A 20,211-nucleotide genomic window follows, 5' to 3' on the forward strand; every position below is an offset into this window, starting at 1 on the left:
AATCCGGGAGACCTCCTTGGTATTTAAACACTGGAAGGACTTAAAAACTAAGTAGAATCCAACATAAACTTTTAAGAAAAAATTACTTTACCAGTCTTTTGGTTAAAATAGTCACTGTATGAAGTATGTTGCAGTCTTAGGGTCATCTTTGAATTCTCAGCCAAACTTTCCTTCCTATATCCAGACTGATGCCAAATCCTTCTACTTCCTTCATAATCTCTAAATTCCACTTCTTTCTATTTTTTCCTCTGTGATGGAAGCTTTTTTCCTTCCTTTGTCTTCCTTTTTTTCCTCTTTCTCAGTAACTTTTTGTCAGTTGTCTCCTGAGGAACTCAAACTTTCCTTTTTAGTGGCTTCTGTATTGATTTTAAACTTTTGCTCTTTTCACCTCAAAGACTGTGTGGCTCTCTATCTGACTCTAAATCCTCTTCTGTTCTCTTGCTTACTGATGCTACTATATCCTGTCCTGTTTTCTTGCTACTATTACTTTTGACTTCTTTTATGTGACTTGTATGATCTCCAAATGCCTTTCAAAAAGTTAGTTCAAACCCTTTAGATATTTCTGTATGTTGTTTACTTCTTCCAAGAATTGCCCTGGAAAGGATCAACAGTCAAAATAACTAGCTTATGTACAATCCTTTGCTATATTCCTAACATACCAGGGGTGGGGAACCTGCCGCCTCGAGGCCACATGTGGCTCTGTAGACCTTCAAGGCCACACTTGAGGCTGCAGGTTTCCCCACCCCTGTAAGACCTATCTGTACTGTTGATTTTCCCTTGTCACAGATAATATTCTGACTACAGTTTTTGAGTCTAGTTTCAAATTGTTTAAGACTTGGAGTGAATATTGTTGAGGCATTTAAAGGCTAATAGTCAGTAAATATTTGTTAAGCTCCTACTATGTGCCAGCCAGACTGTACTAAGTGCTGGGTATGCAAATAAGAAAAAAGCAGTTCCTGCTCTCAAAGAGATTACAGTCTGACGGGGGAAGACAACACGAAAAAGAAAGCTGAAAAGGGGTATAGGGGGAAGGGAGCTAGAGAAGAAAGCCTAGTGGAGTCCTTCCAAGGAGTATAGGTGGTAGGAATGAAGCTCTTTTTGAGTGGAGACTTTGAGAGGAGTTCTTTGCTTTGCCTTCTAGCCCTTCTATTAGATTTTGTACCTCATTTTCCATTTGGCATATTTTACTTTTTAAGGAGTTCTCTTCAGTGAGTTTTTGTGCCTCCTTTTCCATTTGGCCAATTCTTCTTTTTAAGGAGTTGTTTTCTTCAGTGTACTTTTTTTCCCCCCGTTTGCCTGATTGTATTTTTTAAGGACTTATTTTCTACAATTAATTTTTATCCTTCCTTTTCCAAGCTATTGACTCTTTCTTGTATACCTCTCATTTCTTTCCCCAATTTTTCTTCTACTTCTCTTATTTGACTTTTAAAATCCTTCCTCAGCTCTTCCAAGAAGGCTTTTTGGCCTTGAGACTAGTTCATATTTCCCTTTGAGTTTTTGGGTGGGGGTGTATTGACAATGTTGTCCTCTTTTTAATTTGTGCCTTGATCTTCCCTGTCCCCATAATAAGAATCTGTGGTCATTGTCTATTTCTGCTTTTTGCTCCTGGTGTTTGCCTATTTCCTGACTAAAAAAAAAAAAGTTCAGCTCTCCTGCTGGAGCACTGACCCAAACTTTGTGTGCTGGGGCCTTGGGTGCTATTAGTTGGAGGCTGTAGGGTTCTGGCTGCCTACTTGGTACTGTGCAGGAATCAGCAAAACTGGAGTGCTCAGAGTGGGGGTGGGGAGCCTGGCCCCTGGGGGGTGCCTGCTCACCCAGACAATCCACTGGGGAGTTGTGCTTCCCAGAGTTGTGCTGAGGCACTGGGATATTTGGCTGGAGAATGCTGTCCCACATGATGGTTTTCTGAGCTGGTGTCTACCAGTTCTCCTGCCTGTACTGAGGCACTCAGGGAGGTCCTGGTGTTGTCACTTGCCTGCTTCACCACCCTTGGGAGCAGGATCTCCTACTGGGTTGCTGAGGAGGGGCTTGCCTCTGGCTTGCTGGAACACCTCCTGTCCTGTACTGCTTCACCTCCCCCAGAGCCAGAGGAGCCTTTCCTGTTAATCCCCCAAGCATGCTGGGCTAGTAGACCATTGTACCTCATCTTTCTGTTGGCTCAGCTATTCCAGGATTTTTCTTGGGGTGATATTTTCCAGGCTTTCAGAGGTCAATAAGGGAGAGTGAGGGCAATTTACTTCTTATTCCGCTATCTTGGCTCCCAGAAGTGGAACTGCCCTCTAGCCCTAATGAATTAAAGATATACTTTTTACTGTAAAGAATAATTTCATAATTTCAAATTATCAGTCTATTAAAGCACTATATTAGGCAAGCATTATTTGTGTCCTTTTTGCCTTTTAGTAAATGATGATTAAACTCCTTGAGGTTAAAACATTAAGGTAAAATATAATAATTGGTGTGGGACAGTTATTTCATTTGATTAGAGCATGAAACTACAAATATTGAGTGTGTCACAATGAATCTTAAAACTTTGTTACAATGACTGGGATGTAATTACAAAAAAACCCCAAAACATCATTACTTTCCATTGGGGAAAAAGAATACGTACCTTAGGAAGTTAAGTGTAAAATATGTACAAACTAGATGCACAGTAATTTCCAGGGGGTAGGTATAGGCAACTAGGGAGATCAGGATAATTTTCCTGAAGTAGGTGGTACATGAGCTGAGCTTTGAAAGAAACTTGGAATTCTGTGAGGTGAAGATGAAGAGAGACAAGGATGGGGGACACAGCCTGTGTAAAAGCATAGAGGTGGAGAGACAGAAAGTTTTTTATAGGAAATGTGAAGCCAGCTTGTTTCGTTGGAACATAAGATGTATGAGGAGAATAGTATAGTCCTGGAAATGTAGACTGCCAGATTATGAAACACTTTAGAAGCCCTAGAAGTTTTCATTTGATCCTAGAGGCGAGAGAGAGTGATGGGAAACTTATTGATTACGGGGCAGGACGTGGTCAGATTTGTGCTTTAGAATATCACGTAGGCAGCTGTTTGGAAAGATGGAAGAGAGATCAAATAGGAGGCTGTTGTAGTAGTCCAAGTGCATTGTACTATTCATTCCCTTCTCTCCTACTTACATGCTGCCAGATAGAGCTGGAGAAAATTATGGAACAGTGCTGACTGGAGCCACTACAAATTTATGTCACATAATCTCAACTGAGCTCTCACTGCAGCAAGGCAGTCCTTTTATATACACTCCCATCATCAATTTGCCACCACAGTGGCTATTCCAAACATTTTCACCCTTCCTTAAACCTCTCATGGTGTCCTCAGCTGAGGAAAAAGCCTCATACTTCACTTCAAATCTTCATGCCATTTGCTAAGCTGTCCCTCTTCTCTCTTTTTCATCTCATATAACTCAGATGCTTTCCCTCACTATCTCCTCTTTCACAACTGTCTCACATAAAGTAAGATGGTAGAGGGTTTCTAATTAAATGAGAACAGACAACTGCTGAAAAAAATGGGATGTAATACAATCAAGGGTTGCATGGAGAGTTTAACTTGGCAAAGATAAGGGCCAGGATCTCAGGGAGAAGTCAGGTTGGAGACCTGTTAGCTTTCATTTTTCCCAAAGTAGCCTTATCCCAGGCAAAGTCTGATCACTGTCCCCATGGTTTGAGCTCTGCAAGTTCCTGCACAGTTTGGGTCTGAGCAATAGTAGATGCTGCTGGACTCAGCCTCTATTAGCCAGTCATCCCTAGATCTGTGACCTGGAACTAGGTAGTGTGTGACAAAGCTGCCATTTGTCACCTGTTCTTGTACATTATACTGGTTTTGGCCCTTGTTGTGCTAGATCTAAGACCCCTTTCTGCCCTTACCCAAAGTTCTATGCAGCCTCTCCTTACACTGAAATGTTCCATGTGGCCAGACTTTATTCCCAGTGTGCATAGACCTCTCTGATTTGTCTTCCTATACCAACCTTGGCTGCAAAAATGACACTGTGATTTAAAAAAATTTTTCCATAGGATTAGGTCTAGTGCATTTTCTCGATTTTTTGGAAAGAGTGTTGGGGTAGGATTAGGGGTATGGGGGGAGGAAGCTCTCTGTACTTCTTCTTGCTACTTAACCATCTTGGTTCTGTCCTTTGTAATAACTTTTAAACTATTTTCCCTGCCTCTAGTCTTTTCCCACTCCAACCCATGCTCCACTCAATTACCAAGGTAATTTTTCTAGATTCTAGATGTGGGCTTTATAGACACCTCCATCCAGAACCCACAGCTTCTCTCAGCCCACCAGACACCATACATTTCTGCTACTGCCTCTGCTCGTGCTCCTAACCCGGACATCCATGGCCATGGCCAACCCTGTTTTGTGCTTCAGCATTGCTTTTGATGAGCAAAAAAAGTACCTCAGCTGAGGTATTTTTGAACTATTTGCAGATTTTTAAAGAATATATTATTTTATGCTCATTTAAGTTTGGGATTTGGGTTTGTTTGCATTAATGTTTTAAAGTCATATTATGAACTACAAGTCTGCTATATAGATTATAAAAGTCTCATTTGAGGACATAGTCCTATGGAAATTAAGCTTGAGATTTAATGATTACTGAGTTTTGTTCTTTAAAATCAATCTGTTAATTTAATATTTAAATAAAATCCTTTAATTCATGTTCGAATCATAACTTTGCCTAAGAAGTGTAGTGTACTTTATATTCTAGTCAATTTTAAGTGAAGACCTTTGAGGAGCTTTTTCAGTAGAGGATAATATCTTTCATGTAATCTCAACAAATTTAGTTATCATGAGGAATTTATTTATTAAATTTCTAAGGACACATTAGGAAGCCTTTGGATACATGTATAGAAATAAGCTTACAATTACATTCTGGGGTCCAAAGAGAAAAAAAATAGTAAAGGAACTAAAATTCCTACCAAATGAAGAATTTCCACCACAAAGATATTTTTTGCACCATCACTGGTGGTCCACAAACTTAGGTTTAGATGAACCAGAGGAAGGAAGGATTCCAGTCAAAGACTTTGCATGGAACAACTCCCAACATAAGAGACACACTGTAATTAAATGCTGGATACTTAGCATATCTGTTTATGTTAATCATTATGATTATGTTTGTGCCTTCTAACCAGTTTTCAATATTTTGATAAATGATTTCTCACTCAATGAAAGTCAGGCTCAGAAAATGCAGTGAGGGAAATGGGGGAAAGCACTGGATTTGAAGTCAGGAGCCCCAAGTTTGCATTCTGCTGTCATTCACCAGATTTGTGACTGCTGGCATGTCACCCATTCTGGGCCACAGTTGCCTCATTTGTTTGATGGAAATAATATTTAGACGAGGCAGTGTGACCTAGTAGATAGAGAGCTAGCATTGAATTCGGGGAGATCTGGGTTGCAGTCCTACCAATGACACATATTGGCTTTAGTGTCACCAGTCAAGTCATTTAACCTCTTAGTATCCTAAACAACTTTCCAAGACTAAAAATTGAGTAACAGATACTGACTTGTATTAGTAGAGAAAGTTCTTTATTCAGGGCTTGCTACACCAATGAAATCACAGGTCTCAGAAATCGGGGAGGTACTGAAAGGTCCTATCTCCCTCCTGTATCATTGTGAGGAAAGCACTTGATCAGCTTGATAAAATATAAAATTTATTGCATTATGCATGTTTACTTATGAATTATTAGAAACTCAAGTTCATAAACCAATTGGTGATGGAACTATATGGCCGTGAAGACTTGTATCTAAATGGATGGATTAAAAAATAAAATACTTAGACAAGTATTTACTTCTTGCTTAAGTGGGTTAATTTTAAAGATTCTAAATATTTATTCAATCTTAGATCTGTCCCAGTCCTGCATTCTAGGGGAGTCTCAAACTAAACATTACCTCAGCTGAATGTCATTTTACCCTCTCCCTATCCTCTAAACTTCTCCTTTCAACTTCTCTGTTTTTATTGATAATACTACCATCATCTTGGTCACCAAATCTTGGTGTCCAAATCTTGGAGTCATTCTTCATTCTTCCTTCTTTCCCACCCCCCACGTTCAGTCAATTGCTTAATAATATTAATAGTCACTTGGCAATATATTTTGCATCTATCCCCTCCTGTGCATTATATACCATGCCTACACAATTCAGGTCCTCATTACTGCTTACTTGAACTATCATAATAGACTCCTAATTAGTTTCCCTGCTGTTAGCTTCTGTCTTCCTCACTTCATTCTTCACACCAACTACAAAAATAGCCTTTCTAATGTGGAAGTCTGGGTCCAGCTTACCTTTTCATCCACGGTTCACTCCATTCCCCTTTGTGTTCTAGTCAAACTGTACTATTTCCAGGTTTAGTCTCCATGTAAAGAAATATTTCCAAACAAGTATAGCAATTAAAAAATGGAAATGAGAGGCATTGGGTTTTGCCTCATTGGAAACCTTGAAGCAGAGGCTGAAAGGCCATTTGTCAGATTTATTGTAGCAGGTTGCCTATTCAAGTTTCATCTCTGAGGTTCCTTCTGCTTCTGAGATTTTGAGATTCTGTGATCCAGTGACTACTAATCTGGTTCGCTTTCTCCCAAGTTGGGCATCCACATCTGTTGTAATCATTGTCTTTCAAGGACTAGGTTAGCTACTGCATCTTCTATGGTGTCTTTCCTTATTCCCCCCAACAACTGAAAGTGAGTTCTCTCCCTTTTAATTTTTAAAAATATCTTTGGTCTGTCTGTACCTCTATTCTGACCAGGATGGTGCTGTAAATATATTGTTAATACTAAGTGTTATTGAATTGAATTATTTTCCTCTACTTGTGGAAACACAAAAATTAAAATTTTCTATTTTAATGGGTGAGACTGGACAGAAAACAATGCTTTCTCTCCTTACCAACTGTTTTCCTTGCTTCTTCTAGTATAGCAAGAAAGGCCTAGGAACTTAGCTTTGCTGTAAAAATGCTTGCTTGCATCACTTTTGACCAATTCACTTCCTATTTCAGTGCTTCATGTCTTCATCAGTAAAGAGAAAAGGCTGGATTATATGGTTATATCTTTTTCTGAGTTTCTTTGGATCTTTAAATTTTGTGACCATATAGCTTTTTGTCTGTTTTTCTTTTGTGACTTCTGTTTTTCTGTTTCTCTGCCAGAAATATTCATTAGCTGAGAATTAATTTGTTGTCCGCGTTTGTGAGGATCAAATGAAATACTATTTATAAAGCACTTAGCTCAGTACCTGATACATAGCAGGTGCTTAATAAATGCTCATTCCCTTCTTTTTCCCTTACCCTCCAATTTGATTGTGTAAAACAAGTGATGACTTACAGGCATTCCAGTCCCTGAAGTAGGCTCTTATGACTCAGCTGAAAAGGATAGTTTTCAAGAGGTTCAGGGAAGGACAGGCAAGATTAGTTCTCTTTTACTGCCCAATAAGGAGTACACAACAGGGACAGGGCTGCTTGTGTGAACTGGGAACTGGTGATCAGCCACATCTGCTCTCATAAGACTGCTTAATTTCTGTGAGTTTACCATGAAACCGTAAGAAAAGCTCCTTACCCACCCCTCTGGGCATGCTTAACACATGTTATTTTTCATCCCCACAGAGGTTTGGATTTCAGCGTTATAATTTGAGGAAATGACACATTTGCAAGACTATAATAATCATTTCAGAAACAACTGTATGTATAGGAATATTTGGGGGGCTAAGTAATGGTTGGTTTAATCACAGAAGTGCCGCTTTGTACAGAGAAGGTCATCAATTGTAGTCTTCAGCACATGGGTACTCCTGGTAATAGGCAACTGATTGTGAGTAATTTTGAACTTGTAGAATTTTGGGATTGGGAAATAAATTCCTTCTGATACCTGAAAATGTGAATATATAGAATTCTGAATCCCCGATATATCTTGGAACCATAGCACACCTGAGCCAAATGTAGATTTATACTCCACCTATGCTCCATGTTGTTGTGCTCGATTTTAAATCAGAAGACTGTGTAATTGAACCCCTCCTCTACAACTTGGCAAAGTTAGTTGATATTTTTTGGTCTCCTTTCTAATTTTTAACAGGAAGGCCTTGGACTAGATGAAATCTGCTGCCTCTTTAGTTCTAAATCTATGATTGTTACTTTTCTAATCATTTAATTTTATAGAGGAGAAAAGTGAAACTCAGAGATGTGCCTTGCCCAGTGCCACAGAGCTAGTTTGTGGCAGAGCCACCAATCCGAATCTACTGAACCCCAAAGCATTGGTGTAGCTCTTCATGATTTGTTTATATTAGTCAGTGGCTCAGTTCTGGGAATACAGAGAAAGACCCAGTCCTCAAGGACCTTACTTTATAATGAGGAATACAGCATAAAAAGAACTAGGTATATACAGTATATATTTAGAGTATTGGAAAGGTAATCTCAGAGAGCAGTATTAGCAGCTGGGGGGGTTGGGAAAGGTCTACTGAAGAAAGTACAGTTTAAGATGAGTCTTAAGGAAATCCAAGAAGTATGGATGAGGAAGGCACAGCACTTCAGGCATGAGTGAACCCATACCAAAGGCTTGAAGACAGGGAAGGTCATAGGAAGACTCTGGAGTTTATTCAGTTGGGAGGAGGCGACATGATCAGATTAGTGCTTTAGGGAAATTACTTTGGATGATAGATTGGAGTGTGGAAAGCCTTGAGGCAGGTTGCAAGACTCTTGAAATAGTCCAGGAGAGAATCAAAGAGGGCCTGAATGAGGTCATGGCTGTGTGAGTGGAGAGAAAGGAGAGATGGCGAGTCAAAAAGTATTTATAAATTCCTGCTGTTTGCTGTGCACTATGCTAAGTGCTGGGGATGCAAAGAAAGGCAAAAAACTACCCTCAAGGTGCTCACATTCTAGTGGTGGAGATATCATTAAAGCAGCTATATCTGTATAAGATTTAAATGGTGTAAAGGCAGGATAATCTCTGAGTAAAGGTGGGGCTGAGGGACACTGGAAGGTGGGAATTTGAAGAATAGAAATTGTAAGATTTGGCAACAGATGAGGTATATGTAGTGAGTGATTGAGCAGTCCAAGGTAACTGAGATTGTAGGCCTATATGACTGGGAGGATAGTAATGCCCTCAGCTGTAATAGGGATGTTGGAAATAGAAGAAGATTTGTAGGGGAAAGATAATGAAGTGTTTTGGGCCTGTTGAGTTTGAGATGCCTAAAGGACATATAATTAGAGATCTCTAAAAAGAGTTTGAATTAACATTAGTTAATTCTACAAGATTAATTACATCCTTTAAAAAAAATTTGGAGGAACTACAAGAGAGGAGGCTGTGAAAAGAGAAGTTCATTAGAAATGGATTTTATTAAGTAGTGTATATGAAGCTGTGGAAAAAGAGAACTAAAAAAATCTGAGTATGTTCTGAGCCTTACTTATTTGTGGACAGGCTTCTGCTTATGTGGTATGATGTAATCTCTGGAAAAGCCTCTGTCCCAAAATATCTTCCCCTAGTCAACTACTACCAGAACTCTACCAATAGAATACCTTTGGGTTTATTTATTATCCCCTGTTAGATGCCCTGCTGTATGCCCAGAAAGGGTAACAACATTAAACTGTTATCTACTATTGACATTTAAGTACAGTTTATTGGATCTTCTTTCTTAGGACAGCTAGTTGTAAGTAGAGAGAAGAGAGACTAGAGTAGGGTCTGTAGCATTGAGGTATTATGTAGGGAAAGCAGAGTAGGGGGGCTTTGTGCAGTGAAGGCACTGTGGTATACCAGCACATTGATACTGTGGCCTACAGTGTATACCATGGCATTGATTACCAGCAGAATACAGAGCATATGAAAAATTAGCCAGCAAGATGACACAATTCACCTACATCTTTATTTTTGCCTGAATCTAGTTCTGTGCTAGAGTATTCTTTGACAAATTCAACAAAGATTTGCTATATGTCGTCGATGTGCAGTGTGCTCTGTTAGATTCAGGAATGGATACAGAGTTAAGGTAAGATAGTCATGCCCTCTTGGAAATTATAGTCTAATATGGTGATATCCTATTAGATGTCTTAATAGGAAGATGAAATCATAGTCTAATAGGGAAATGTCCTATTAGATGCCATAATGGGGAGATGAAAAATAAACACAGATAAGTATAATAGGCTATGTTATGTAATAAATGCTTTATGGAGGTACACAGTGCGATGTGAGATTTATGGGGCATACTAGGAGTTGATTTATTACCAGCAGTGAGGGCGATGGAAACCATTATCTATACTAGGATACTTGGCCTCTTTTTTGCCCTTTCTGCTAATAAAGCAACATTATCTGAATGTTTTAATAATAAATCTGATAACATAGAACTCTTGCTTGTTTGTAAACTGATGTGCCACCTATTCATATTCCATTGATAGTATGACAGAAAATCTAGACTGTCCCTTATCTCAAGCTATCTCAATCTCTTTCCCTTGCCTATCTGTACCTATATTTGTTCATATTGTTCATAACCTTCAATTGTTCATAACCTTTGGATCAATTCTGATATTGGATTCAGTATTCAGTGGGAAACTGAGGCCAACATTTGGAATATTAACTTTGTAATCAATTCTTAGGAACCTGACTATTCTGCATGTTCAGTTCTTGTATAAATTTAAAATCAATAATAATGTTATTATTGATGTGAATAGGAATGCCATTATACAGTGTAATGTCCTTCAAGACCCAGTTTTAATGCCCCTTCTTTGTAAAGTCTTACCTGACCATCTAGCCTGAATCAATATCATCTTTCCCTTAGCTCTTCTAGTATGTAGTGCCTGTAGAAATGAGGAAATACAATTTCTTCTTATCTATAAAGAGGTGGTGACTATGAATGTAGAGTGGGTTACATATACTATAATAGTCAGGTTTTGTCTGTGTCAGTTGGCTTTGATTAAATGTTTTCCTTGTAGCCAGGAAAGGTTCAGTGTGTATGCATAGGGGGGATAGATCATGAAGGGGCGTCGGGGGGGGGTAAAAAAAGAACAAACTCCCAAACTCTCCCCTCCAGAATTATATAGGAAGCTACAGTTTGGCAAAAGAGAGATTGCGTGTCTGTAAAAACAGCCATTCTTTACCAAAACTGCTGCAAGTAACAGACAATTACAACTAATCCACTATATATTGTACTTTATTTATAGATGTACTTGTATTTACTACCAAAATATTGTTGAGGTAAGATAATTAATCTTGTTAAATTAAATTTTGAACATATTTTCCAGTAGTACTTAATAAATGACTGTTGACTCGATAGAACATAATCTCTTTCCTCAATGAATCTTTATTCTAAATCTAAAACAATGAACTCACCATAATTTTATGCTTTGTTGCTCTATTCATAATCTACTTTGGCCAATTCACTTGGTTGGAGCTTTATTTGGATCAGATAATTCCATCTGCCATGATGTTAATATTGGGAGCTGGAGGAGGTTAAGGAGATCATCTTGTCCTACCTACGAGGTTCAAAAATGAGAAAATTGAAGCCCAGGGAGATTGTGACTTGACCAAACTTAAGATTCCTTGCTGAAATCCAGACATCTTATTCAGACATCTTCCTTAACCTGCCAATTTAATAAATCTGTTAAAAAAAGGAAGGGCTGTTCTGACATAATATGTTTTTAGTGAACCCATCCTAGTTCCTCTGTTCTTAAATTTCTTCTTAAAATTTGCCTGTGATTGCCATCCAGGTCATCAGTCTGTAGTTTGTAGAATCCACTTTCCCAATTTTCAGAAGTAGGACATTTCTCCATAGTCCCATTGCATCTCTGCTGTTTTCTACTTGCTTGAACTTAAAAATAGCCTTTTTAAAAAAACTGAAGTATAAAGCAAGGAAGAGTAAAAATACTTCTACAATATATGTAAAATGAGGTTTTTTTGGTTGAGATCAAACATAAGTGACACTAAGGAATGTTGGAAAACTGCCATATGTTCTGTTCATTGAGCATACTTAGAATCTGTAAATAATTGTGGAGTTCTATTCAGAGTGCCTAGAAATTATTAACATTCTCTGTTTACAAAACATTCTGCCACTAACAAGTAGCAACATAATTAATCCCTTATTGTATTGCTTATGGATTATATGAGGAAATCTTCCTGGAAATAATATTAGTTTAGCCTGAACATTTTCTATCGAAACTTTCCCATTGCTCAGTTTAATAAGACATTTATCCAGTGCAATCACTTAAATTTATTTAAAATAGCCCTCAGAAACCTGTAGAACTTCAGTTATTTTCTTTCCAGCCCTATGTGATACAAATTTTTTCTATATCATAAAATGAAAGCTGACTTTCATCTCAGTTTTAATATTCACTTAAATTTCATTTTAGTCTGAAAGGTTACATTTTTGTATTGGATTTTCCTTTCTGAAAGACATTTTATTTATTAAACTAGTTGTATTTCTTATTCTTCAGCTTATTTACAGCTAAACAATTTTGTGTGGTTATTTAAGTGATTATTTCCATCTTCTAGGTTTTATGGGTGTCTCAGAAAAATTCAGTTAACGTTATGAGTTTTGCAAAATCGAATTAACCGTCAGTCCATATGTTTATTTTCTGATATGTTTCTCAGTTACAGAATTGTCCACAGCACTACTGTTTTCTTCTTTTAAAAATAAAATCTTCATTTTATATAGGGGTTTTCCTTTGGGAAACTGGAGATCAAAATTCTGGAAAGTTACAGTTGTAGTATGAATTAAGGATGTTTTCCAGGGATCTGAAGGTGAGGCTGTAGGTCAGACAATGGTGGTAACCCTGAAGGAACTAGATTTCACGTCCTGTTATTTTAAGACTTTTAAGGAAATGCAGAAAGAGGAAATGGTTCAGGCTTTGTGACATCATTGGTGCTATTTTTACTTTCTGAGGTTCAAAGACTTTACAATGCAGTGATGAGAAAAACGTATACAAAAATGGAAGCATTCATCTTTGCTTTACAGGGTGATGTGGATAGGCAGGAAGAAAATAAGAGAACGTCTGACTATGCATTGTAGCTGCATATGTCTGTATACATAATAATCTTTAACATTTTAAAATCAAATTTAAAATGTCGAAAAATTAATAGCACCGTTAATGAAAGAAAAGTTTTATATTAAAAATGTTGCATATGTTAAAACAAGATTATATTAAAACATTTTCAGAGTACTACAGAATCAGCCTAGATATGGATACTGGAGAATATCATTAATTTTATTTGAAAGGTTAATGTTTACTTGAAAGCTCTACTTTTATTATCAGGTGAAGTTCATAATTTCATGAAGAATATATTAATTAAGGTTAATGAAGTACAGGTGTTTACTATGTGAAACATCAATTTTTGTTTGTTTCTGATCTCCCTAATAGCATAACATGATTTTGTACCTGTTTCACATAAAATTGCATCTTATAACTTGTATTGTGAGAAGTAGGAATAGCAGTATCTTTTTGTACATCAGAAAAACTAGTCTTCATCTTGACTAACAACCTGTGATTTTTAACTGTGACAACCAATGGCTTTTATCATGGGAAACACTCCCTCCCCTGACTCCCCCAAGTCTCAACCCCAGGGAGATTTTATTTTAATGTGTAGGATGTGATAGAAATGAAGGATGCTTAACTCCTCCATCACCATGGTGAGCAGAGAATTTAGTGGTTGAAATTAAATTGACATTTATTTCAAGAATACTGTATATTTTCCTTTTTATTGTACCCATGTGGATAAAAAAGACAATGAAACAATGTTCTGTGGTTGTGAGATGTGTAGATCTCTCCCGCTTGTCTGGGAACATCAGTTTATCAATTGATGTAGTGTCAGTTCAGTGTAGATAATGGAGAAAGCAGTAGGTATGGAGTTAGAAGATGTGGATTCTTCTGTTAATTGTCAGGGTGGTTATCAATAAACATTTATTGAGCTTCTACCTATTTGAGTGACTTCTAAGCATTAGTTGTAAGAATAAAATGCAAAATAATTTAGAATATGTTTATTCTAAATTATGCTTACAGAATACTTTTTAAAAATGCTACAGAATACTCTTTTTTAAAACTGTCTTTGCAGAATACCACAGTGTATACTTATTTGCTGTGTTTTGGGATGATGATGATCTATGTATATGAATTTTTTAAAAAAAGATCTCCGAATGAGAAACTTCCTCTTTTTAAAATGCAGTGTTCAAACATTACTTATCTCTACATTTGAGCAATTTCTTTCACCAAAAGTACATGTAGTCATAGACTCCTTATCTTGAGCTAATGAAGAAAAGTGGCAGGCCTAAAATACTGGGAAATTCCACCTCTTGTCAGCTCCAAGGTAGGGAAAATGCACAAACATTAAAAACTTCTCAGTTCAATTGAAAAACAAGGTTCTATTGATGTTGACCTTTAAGGTTCTTCCAGGTCTAAAATCTATGATTCTTTGATCCTTTTGTTTTTATGCCAGTAATTTTCTAATATCTCACTACCCTGTGGCCATTGAGCACTTTAATGTAATAAAACGTTACCAAGACATAGATCACTAATTACAAGTAATTGGAATTTGACCATTTATTAATATCACTTTTATTTAAATTATTGTAGCCAGTTAGGCATATTCATGTGTTGGTTCTGCTTACTTCAATATAGAACAACTTACACAAGTCTTCCCATGTTTTTCTGAATTCCTAATATTTATAATTTCTTACGCTATAGTTATATTCCTTTAGATTCATATGCTCCAATTTGTTCAGCCACTTCCCAGTATATGGAAACCCACTTCTTTTCTAGATGTATTTTTTTTTGCTACTGCAGAAAAAAAAAACCAAAACAAAACACTAATCCTTTCTGAAAAAAAATTGTTGTATATGCATTAAAATTTTTAAAGAGATATTTTAAAAATCCCAGCTTTGGGCATAGTCTCTATTGTATTTGTGTCCATTCTTTGTTGGATAACATCATGTGTTATTAGTGTGTGATAAATAGCACTGAGCAGTTAGTACCCAAAAATGTTTTCGTTAGTTTTTACTTAACTCTTTAAGATGAACTTTTTAATGAGTGTTTTATATTCTTGGTTTTTCTGTATTTTCAGTAAAGTGGTATCATTTGGTAATCAAAAAGTCTTACAAATAGATGCTTAGCAAATGTTGAATTACATAGAATTTTAAAATGGCATACATTTTAATTTAGAGGTTTGATGCTGGCTTTGTTTCCCTTACTATTTAGTAATGAGCACATAACCTCTAATATTGAGTAATTCATTCAATATGCTATCTTATGAATACAAGTTTCAGGATTTTTATTATCACTGGCTTCAAAAATGATGATACCATTCTAACATTGTGCACACCTAATGTTTGAGGAAAGAATAAAAAATTAAGAAAATTAATTTATTTGCAAAGGTATAGAAAGTGCCAGCTTGATTTGTCAATCTGATTGTTCCACAGGATCTTGAGGTGCTAAAGGGCTTGAATGTCATTATTTTATTTGAATGCCTTGTATTTCAACATAAGCTGTAAAATAATTATTTTTTAAAAATATTTTTGTAATAGTGAATGAAGTGTTTGCTAGAAGTGGAACAGGTTTTTTTTTTTGGTAGGTAGTGTGTACAACATGATTAAGGGTTTCATTGGCCTTGTGGAACAGAAGAATACTTTCGTGATTACAAAGTACCACTTGGTTAACATCAATGATACAGTTGAAGTGGTTTAGTTAGTATTTGATGTACATGGTACATGATTTGAAACCTAGAATAAATTAAAAGTCAGAACTGAAAAAGAAACCATTGCCTGAACACCAATATGTGGGGGTGGGGGGTGGGGTGGATTAACATGCGGTTTCACACTCTGGCTTCATTGCCTTTGATATGAAAGGCCCACAAATGTGCCTGAGCTATTAATAGACTGCTACTCTGTTGCATTATTTTGGTGTTAGCACATTGTGTATATGTGTGTCATGTTTTCTAATCACATGTAAGTGCCATGCCATGGTCTTTCAATTCCTGTAACTTGTCTGGTGGCTATTCTACTTGGTTTCCTCAAATTTCAAGCCTCTCTCTAACATATTATAACTAGTCATAGTAATGATCATAACTGTTAACATCTCTGCAAAGCTCATCAACTGCAGGAACATGCACAGCATTTGATAAGAATCTCTGGGCATGCTCTGAGTATGCAAAACCTTTAGTCCTTAAAAAGGAATTGGCTCATTTTTGTTCCTTCAGAATTTAACATAACATTGAGCTAAATTTAGTTGTCATGTGGAAATTACTGCCAAATACATCACCCATATAGAATGAATGAGCATATTCCAAAAGAGAAAAAAAAGTCTGTAAAGAAAAATGAGGGACATGATAAAAGTAGTTTCTAAAAATCCCAGTCTCATTGAACTATTGAAGAATAACATTAAAAATTAAACAAACATATACCCAGTAAAAGACCAAGAAAATGGCATTTGGTTAGACTCTTTACTGTGCGAAGAGAAATGAGTTTTCTTTCCATGGGTTCTTTCATTAAGAAAAACAAAAAAAATGCAGATGCTTATGATGATTTTCTCCTCAATTTAACACTCATTCCTATATTTTCTTTTGTGGGTCTGGGGATTATATTTAGGATATGACAGCCCGTGATTTGGTACAGCAGAGATATACTCTTCCCAATGGAGATACTGCTTGGAGGTCTTCTCCACTTGTAACTGCTGCACTGGAGGGAAAGCTTGTTCTCTTGGATGGCATTCATCGTGTCAATGCTGGTACACTGGCTGTACTGCAAAGGTTAGCATGAGTTACAAAAAATATGACTAAGAAATTGTTGTGGAAGTCTTCCCTTTGCTGTTTGGGGGGGAAAGAAACCAAAAAAAGCTAGTTTTTCCTCATGACTATACACACAAAATATGTGTATGTTTGTGTACGTACACTCCCCCCATACGTGTATGGAGGGGGTACATCTAGGTATATGTGTTCACGATTGCAAATTCAAGCTTTAGATAAAGTTTTCCCCCCTAAGGAAAAAGGATGGAGGTGGGGGAAACGTCTAATTCAGTTCTGTATCTTAAAGCTGCAAAAGAAAATAAAACCTCAAAAGTTATTAAACTTGGTATTTTCTTGCTCCAAGACACAACTTCACTTTACACAGAAACTTTGTGAGGCACAGGTCAAAATTTTGTTCATTTTTCTTGCTTTTTGGAAGAATTAAAAATACAACACCTCCAGAAAAAATTGGAAAACAGTTATCAGAACGTGTTATAAATAATGACTGATAATGTTATTTTGGAATTCTAAGTTGTGTGTGAAATTAAGTCTTTTTCTTGTTTTTACCTTAGAAAAGAAACCCTAATTTCCTTCTCTGAGATTGTGTTTTGAGAAGTTGAATCTTATTTTATAATTTTCATAGGAAAACAACTTCGTCTCATATAGTTCAAAGAGAATGATAATAAAATTACTTTCCCCCCTATATTTCATTTTTGCAACTCTGGAGATAAATGAATGGGTTAAACTTTGAGTATCTGGAAAATTATATTAACCAGAACACCCTTTCTTTCATCCTGGACAATGCAGTGCGTTTGAGAGGCCAAAACATTTACATGCAGCATTTAAATTGCAAATGTATCATTGTGCTAATCCTGATTCATTTTAAGTATGTGTTTGTATTTTTTAAATATTAGAAAAGATAGAAAAACAACACCTCCCACTCAAGACAATCCATCTCCTCCTCCCTCCCCCCCCAATCAATAGAAAAATCTGACTTGCTTCCACAGGTGACCTCTTAGAAGTTTTTTTCCCCCTCTTACTCCAACTGAGTAATGATGTACTAAAGTAAATAGTAGCCACAGTAGAGGGCCCATGACCCAGGAAATGTTTGGAATAGCTCTAAAATGGTCAACAGAGACTTTGAAGCAGTCTGTGGCCTAATGGTATCTGAGCAGAATCGGGGGCCAGTGCCTGGAAGAGTATGTTCATGTGGGGTAATAATGCCCACCTTACCAGTTGTGAGGCTGAAATGAGATCATGTATGTGGAAGCATTATCAAGAGCTATGCAATGACAACAAAATGCTCCTAATAAGAGCAAAGTGGACTGTCCAGCGCCTTTTTAAAAATTACAGCCAACAACTCAGTCTTCATGATCTGTGTTCTCTAACATTAAAGCCAGCAGAGCAGCCAGCAGTTGCTATAGCAAAGGTGTCAAAAATTATCCTATCTATGTCCTTAGTCCTACTTGCCTAGATTTATTTTAGAACTATACTGTTTTAGAACTGGACAGAACTTTAGAGATCATTTTATTCAAACCCTTTCATTGTATATAAGAGAAAATGAAGGGTCCTAGAAGAGACTTACCTACAGTTATATAGTCAGTAAGTGTTGTAGCTAAGATTACAGCTCTGGTATCCTAACTTCTAGCTGGTACTAAAACCTCCATATTTTTTTTCCAAGGCAAGGGCTTTACCCATTATTCCACACTGTTAACACAGGAATCTGATGGCTAAGAACTCAATAATTTGATTCTTTCTTCTTCTCCCTTAATGCCAATAGATTAATCCATGATAGAGAACTGACTTTATTTGATGGCTCAAGGCTGCTGAGAGAAGACAGGTATCAGCATTTAAAAGAGGACCTGAAGCTGTCTGATGAGCAACTAAAGAAGAGGTAATTTGGGGGACCCTTTATTTTGTTATTCAAAATGTCAGGGATTCAAACTGACTTTGTGTTTGATTCAATTCAGTCTATTTTATGAGGATCAACATCACTTAAAATTTTAAACTTCTATAAAATAATCACATTTTGTTTGAAATTTTAAACACTGATAGTATCTTTGGATTTTTTTTTCATATATGGATTGTTCTTAAATTTCTTATTCAGCAGAGGTGTTGAATAATTATGTAGCCTTATATTCATTATAATAACTCATTTATGTATACATACACTACTCTAAGTGTTATCTAAAGTTTGAAAAATGCTTTATTTACAACAGTCCAATGAAGTAGATAGGTTAACTGTTCTTATCCCCATTTTACATCTAAGGAAAATGAGTGTTTTAGAAGTTAATTGCAATTGATCATACAGCTTGTAACGAACTGAGATGAAATGTGATTCTAGTTCTCTGAAATACCAGTCCAGGATTATGTCTCTTATGCCATGCTTTCTTTCTCACCAGTAGAATCAGTCAATCAACAAGCAATTATTAAGCACTTTTATGCGCCCAGCACTGTGCCAGGTGCTAAGCCCCACCCCCCCACCAAAAAAAAAAATCAAAAACATCTCTCACCCCCAAGGAGCTTACATTATAATGGAGGAGACAATATACTATGTAAGTTGGTATGTAAAAGATAAGTACAGAATAGATGGAAAGTAGGCTTAGAGGGACAGGTACTAATAAGTTCAGGAAAAGCATACAGGCATAGCTTGGGTTTCTTCATTAAGGAAACACAGATTCTCAGAGTCATATTAGGAAGGGGAAAATATACTAACCATTGTAAAGGTATGGAGACAAGGTACACAGTGTTGTTAGACGAATTGCAAATAGGCCAGTGTAGCTAGATTTTTGAATATGTATTTGGGAATAATGTGTAAAAAAACTAGAAAGTTAGGAAGGGGCCATGTTATAAAAAGTTTAAAATGCCAAACAGAAGAGTTTATATTTAATCTTATAGGTAATAGGTAGCCCTTGGCAGTCATTGAGAAGCCAGGTCAGACATGGTCAGACCTATGCTTTAGGAGGATCACTTTGGCAACTGTGTGGAAGTTGGATTAGAGGAGAGGGAAACTTGAGGTAAAGAGTTGAGTTTGAAGGCTGTTGCAGTAGCTCATGTGAGAAATGATAACATTCTGAACAAAGGCAGTGGCAGTGTTAGTGGAGAGGAAGTGACATTTCTGAGGCATGTAGTAGAGAAAAAATTTTTTAAGACTTTGCAGCTGTTGGACATGTAATGTGAACATGAGAAAGGAGATGAAGGTAACACCAAAATTTTGAACCTAGGTGAGGGTGGTGCCACTGAAATAGGGAAAGAAGTTTAGAAGAGGGATGGGTAGGTGGAAAGGTAATGAGTTCTGATTTTAATATTTTGAATTCAAGATGCCTGTGAAATATCCAGGTTGAAAATTCTGATATACAATTGACAGTGCAGTAGTAGAATCCAATAGGGAGATCGGTATAGAAGTGATAATTTAACCCATTGGAGCCGATGAGAGAGTATAGAGAGAAAGAGAAGAGGGCATAGAACAGAGCCTTAGAGGATATCCACAGTTAGTGTTCATGATTTGGATGAAGATCCAACAAAGGAGACTGAGGGGCAAT

The 20,211-nt window shown here is 36.7% G+C and overlaps 1 protein-coding gene across 2 annotated transcripts in view; it reads left to right on the forward strand.

Moving 5' to 3' along the window:
- The window catches only part of VWA8 (von Willebrand factor A domain containing 8), a 391,323-nt gene that overhangs the window by 114,108 nt on the left and 257,004 nt on the right, over positions 1-20,211 (forward strand). For both annotated transcript variants that reach the window (XM_020977001.2, XM_020977000.2), the window contains exons 13-14: positions 16,533-16,693; positions 18,450-18,563. In XM_020977001.2, coding sequence (XP_020832660.1) covers positions 16,533-16,693; positions 18,450-18,563 — 275 coding nt within the window. The remainder of the gene's footprint in view (positions 1-16,532; positions 16,694-18,449; positions 18,564-20,211) is intronic.

This window comes from Phascolarctos cinereus, unplaced genomic scaffold (genome assembly GCF_003287225.1).
Source record: "Phascolarctos cinereus isolate Bilbo 61053 unplaced genomic scaffold, phaCin_HiC Scaffold_7;HRSCAF=346, whole genome shotgun sequence".
In the NCBI taxonomy this organism is placed as follows: Eukaryota; Metazoa; Chordata; class Mammalia; order Diprotodontia; family Phascolarctidae; genus Phascolarctos; species Phascolarctos cinereus.